General features: G+C 48.7%; 1 protein-coding gene across 1 annotated transcript; it reads left to right on the plus strand.

Annotated features, from left to right (window-relative positions):
- LOC130998176 (uncharacterized) lies at positions 1 to 478 on the plus strand. Its single transcript, XM_057923608.1, has 2 exons — positions 1 to 94; positions 147 to 478. The coding sequence occupies exons 1-2, from the start codon at positions 1 to 3 to the stop codon at positions 476 to 478; spliced, it is 426 nt and encodes a 141-aa protein (XP_057779591.1).
- Positions 479 to 4,537: the final 4,059 nt, after the last annotated feature.

Here is a 4,537-nt window from a genome sequence, read left to right on the forward strand (position 1 = left end):
ATGGAGCCCAACTCAGTGGTAAAGCGGGCTCTGGCAAGTCTGTCTCTGGTAGCGCTGCGCTCTGGCAAGGCTGTCTCTGGTGAAGCGGGCTCTGGCAAGGCTATTTCTGGTAGCGCTACGCTCTGGCAAGGCTGTCTCTGGTGAAGGGGGCTCTGGTAAGGTTAACTCTGGTGAGGCGGGCTCTGGCAAGGTTGTCTGTGGTGAAGCGGGCTCTGGTAAGGTTGTCTCTGGTGAGGCGGGCTCTGGCAAGTTTATCTCTGGTGAAACGGGCTCAGGTAAGGTTGTTTTTGGTGAAGTGGGCTCTGGTAAGGTTGTCTCTGGTGAGGCAGGCTCTGGTAAGGTTGTCTCTGGCGAGGCGGGCTCTGGCAAGGTGTCTCTGGTAGCGCTGCACTCTGGCAGAGCTTCTCTGGTAGCGCTACACTCTGGCATGGTTGTCTCTAGTATTGCTAAGCACAGCGCTGATGAGTATTCTATCTAGAGTATCCCGATCAGTGCTAAAAAATGTTCGTACAGAGCAGCCTGGTCAGGGCTGAAAAATGTTGGTGTCGAGAAGTAACCCGGCGGGGCCGGCAGAGTTGGGATATTCTTGTTGCACCAAGAATTCCCGCGCATTTAGTTTGTAACCGAGCATATCAATGCCAGGTCAATGATCCTTGTCAGCTTCAGATTCCCTTAGATTATATGCCGCACTGTCATGTGGCTCTCTATTTGTCCAAGAATTCCCCAAGTGTTTGCAAGAGATCCCTTTCTCGATCCCCATGTCTTATGAAATAACATAAGGCTGGCATTATGTTTGGACCACAGTCCGCCAAGTTTCCTGAATTTGCAAAGCCAAAATAAGGTAAAATTAGACTAGAAACCAACCATGGTTAATCCCAGATTAACAAGAATAGTTCCAAAGCCAAAGCAAAATTAATCCACAAATTAATAAATAAGCTGGCTATCATGTGCCCCGAGAAGTCCCGAGTAGGGCTGGTAGTTCCCTGTCGTGTCGCGAAAAATCTTGGGCAGGGCTGGAAACTCGTTGCACTGAAAAACCCGTTCAGGGCTGAAGAACCGAATAAAGCTGGAGATTCCCTCCGAGCAGACCAAACAAAGCTGAAAATCCCGCGGAGAAGACTCCAGACAGAGCTGGAAAAATCCCATCGCGCAAACCCGAACAGAGCTGGAGACCCTGCAGTAGAAACTCGAGTAGAGCTGGAGAATCCTGTCTCAAAAACTCGGACGGGGCTGTCCTGTGCAAAGCAGCAGGCATGGCCTTCGACCGCCGGTCCCGGTTAGGGTTTAAAATTCCTTCATTGCTTTGAGAAGTTCCACGTCAAGGCTTGATCTGCCAAGAATCCAGAGCAGGGCTGTGCGTGCCCCCCTTAGTCCTGAGCAGGGCTGAAAAAAAAATGCGCAAGCCTGCACCACAGCCCCTCAACTCCCGAATTCCCATGAACAAACGCAAGGTTGTGTGCCATTGCACCGAAGAAGGTTGGCAATCCCATTGAACCGAGGGATCCCTGGTAGGGCTGTCATGCTCCATTAGCAGTGCTGACATACTCTTGCACCCAAAAATTTAAACAAAATCGTAAGAAATTGTAAGCAGAAAAGAACGCATTTAAAATTAAGTATTGAGAAATGAATCTTCCCCTCGTATTTTTTCGCAGGGCGGGCTGGGTGTCCATTTCCCCAATCCAAGAGTTCAATGAACAAGACACAGGGCTGTCAAGTTGGCCTTCATCAGATCAAGATTCCTCAAATATTAGATTCTTTGACAATCGAGGATCTCCCTGCTCGAACTCAATATTATTGCCCATAAACTAGTGAGATGCGTCGGAATTCAGTGCCACGTCAGAGCCTCTCCTCCATCAGCGCGGTGGAGGATGCCAGAACTAGGTCGCCCAAAACCACCGGTGATTCGCTGAGAAACACAAGGGAAAACAAAGAACCATCAAGATTTACCGAGATTTGTACGAAATTGTTGAGGGATACATATGAGTAAGAAATTTGGTTTTCCCCTCTGCCCATGGTTTGTGAGCCTTCATTGCTCATCGAATCGAGAAATTAGGGGCCGCGCCGACGGAGCGAGTCAGCCCAACTGAACTACATCTTAGAAAGAGGAACGACGCCGAAAAAGGCTGGTCGTTGGCCTCACCGGACTAGAGACTGAGTGATGCTGGGGATCCTTTGAGAACGGTGACAGAATCCGGAGCTCAGGGACGGCTGCCGACGAGATTCAGTGGAGATTTAGCCCTCTCCCAGCCGTAAATCAAGAGTGGAGACGAGACTCGGCGATGGTGCGCGGCGGCACGCGATTCTCGCGCTGTAGTGGTCCCTGCGCGGTGGTGTAGCCCAATTGGGAGCCCTCCCCCTTTTTTTCTTATCGAAAGCCCCCCTCTTTTTTCCCCCATTCTTTCCCCTCTTCTTTTTTTCCTTTGATGATGAACCGTGATCTGGCTTCTAATCCCCCCCAATGAACAGTGATGAACAGTAACCCAAATCCCCAATTTCCCATTTTTTAGAGGCTCGTCGGAACTCACGACGTAGCCCCGATCCATTCTCATAGACGACGCCAGTTGGTAAAGCCTCAAATCAACACCTAATCTAAAAAGCAATAACCGAGACAAGATTTACGTGGTTCGGTCATTATGACCTACGTCCACGGGAGTTCTTCAGGGCTTTCACTATACTTCGATATAATTACATTTTACAAGTGTTGCTCCGAAATAAACCATGATCCCCTAATGCTAATGCTAAACCTTCTATTTATAGATAACTAATTGGGCCTAACCCTAAAGCCCACGAAACAAAGAAATGGAGCCCAACTCAGTGGTAAAGTGGGCTCTGGCAAGGCTGTCTCTGGTAGCGCTGCGCTCTGGCAAGGCTGTCTTTGGTGAAGCGGGCTCTGGCAAGGCTGTTTCTGGTAGCGCTACGTTCTGGCAAGGCTATCTCTGGTGAAGCGGGCTCTGGTAAGGTTGTCTCTAGTGAGGCGGGCTCTGGCAAGGTTGTCTCTGGTGAAGCGGGCTCTGGTAAGGTTGTCTCTGGTGAGGCGGGCTCTGGCAAGGTTGTCTCTGGTGAAGCGAGCTCTGGTAAGGTTGTTTTTGGTGAAGTGGGCTCTGGTAAGGTTGTCTTTGGTGAGGCGGGTTCTGGCAAGGTTGTCTCTAGTGAGGCGGGCTTTGGCAAGGTGTCTCTAGTAGCGCTGCACTCTGGCAGAGCTGTCTCTGATAGCGCTGCACTCTGGCAGGGCTGTCTCTGGTATCGCTAAGCACAACACTGATGAGTATTCTAGTCCTCATCAGTATGTGCATCGCATAAGTACACACTAGTTTTAAAATAAACACACAACATACACACGATTGATGCGTCTTCGACTTTTGGGCCATTTGGCCCTATTTTTTCTCTTTTGTTTATGTCAGTTCAAGTCTTTTCGGGAGAAAACCAAGTCGTAATGGGGAAGCATCCCAGTAGAGCGGTAACGGAGGAAATGTGGTCGAAATGGGCATTACCAGCTGAGATTGCAATGTCATGTTTACCAGCATGGAGCATAGGCGCAGTACCTCTCAAGTTTAACTTTGGGTATGGGAACCCGAAGCAACCCACCTAGTATGGATCAAACCGAAAGAAGCAATTCTTCTGACCACTACCAGCAGAAGAAGCCAGCTGATTTATGCTTAATTGTTCTAATTTTAGGGGTTTGAATGTGCTCATTGTAAGATAAATCTTCTGGAAATTGGTGCGTTTTATGGTGTATTTGATGCTTTTCAGGAGATTTAGGTTTTAAAGGTGGAAGAGTATAATTTTGGGGATTTTTGGCTAAAAATGGCGTTTTTCCGCCAGACCAGACAGAGCAGAGAACTCGCTAAGTCAGAGAACTCGCTAAGTCAGAGAAATCGCATGCCAGAGCAGCGAAATGGGAAGCCAGAGAAATCCGCGACCGCCAGAGAGAAAAGCGCCAGAGGAGTCGACCGCCAGAGGAGAGAAAAGCGCCAGAGGAGTCGACCGTCAGAGGAATCGAGGCGAGCGTGGACATGCCAGAGAAATCACCCGCCAGAGCGGAGGAAGCGCCAGAGGAACCAAGGCGCCAGAAGAGTCAATATGCCAGAGGGTAGAGATACGTCAGAGGAATCAATACCAGAGCGGAACCCATTCCGCTGACAAGATCAGAGAAGTCATCCGTTCCTCTGGCGATAGCCATTTCTCTGGCGAGAGCCGCGATTTCCGCCCGAGTGGAGATTACTTGCTGAGCGCGTCATAGCTGGAGTTACCTTATCATCTACGATTCTATTCCTTTTAGAGTCCGGCTTTGCATGGTAATTTCCATGGTGATCCAGAAGGATTGAAGTCTATAAATAGGGCCATAGTTTTCATTGTATAATAAATCCCTTGCCCTAGTTTTAGACGCCATCTTTGCAATCTGTTGGCATCCGAAGCTTAGGAATTTACTTACTTTCATAGTTTCAAGTTTTTATTGTTCTAAGTTAGATTTCAATTTCGTTTTTAGTTTAGTTTCTTGGATTGTGATTGCGTGACACGATTACACGTTCAAGGATTT

The sequence above is a fragment of the Salvia miltiorrhiza genome, chromosome 8, assembly GCF_028751815.1.
Source record: "Salvia miltiorrhiza cultivar Shanhuang (shh) chromosome 8, IMPLAD_Smil_shh, whole genome shotgun sequence".
Classification (NCBI taxonomy): domain Eukaryota; kingdom Viridiplantae; phylum Streptophyta; class Magnoliopsida; order Lamiales; family Lamiaceae; genus Salvia; species Salvia miltiorrhiza.

What these genes read in the sequence shown, in the direction of transcription:
- LOC130998176 (XM_057923608.1), top strand. Translation starts at nt 1, where the DNA reads ATGGAGCCCAACTCAGTGGTAAAGCGGGCTCTGGCAAGTCTGTCTCTG. An exon ending in CTCTGGTGAAGCGGGCTCTG is followed by an intron (nt 95 to 146) that starts GCAAGGCTATTT and finishes TCTCTGGTGAAG; the next exon opens with GGGGCTCTGGTAAGGTTAAC.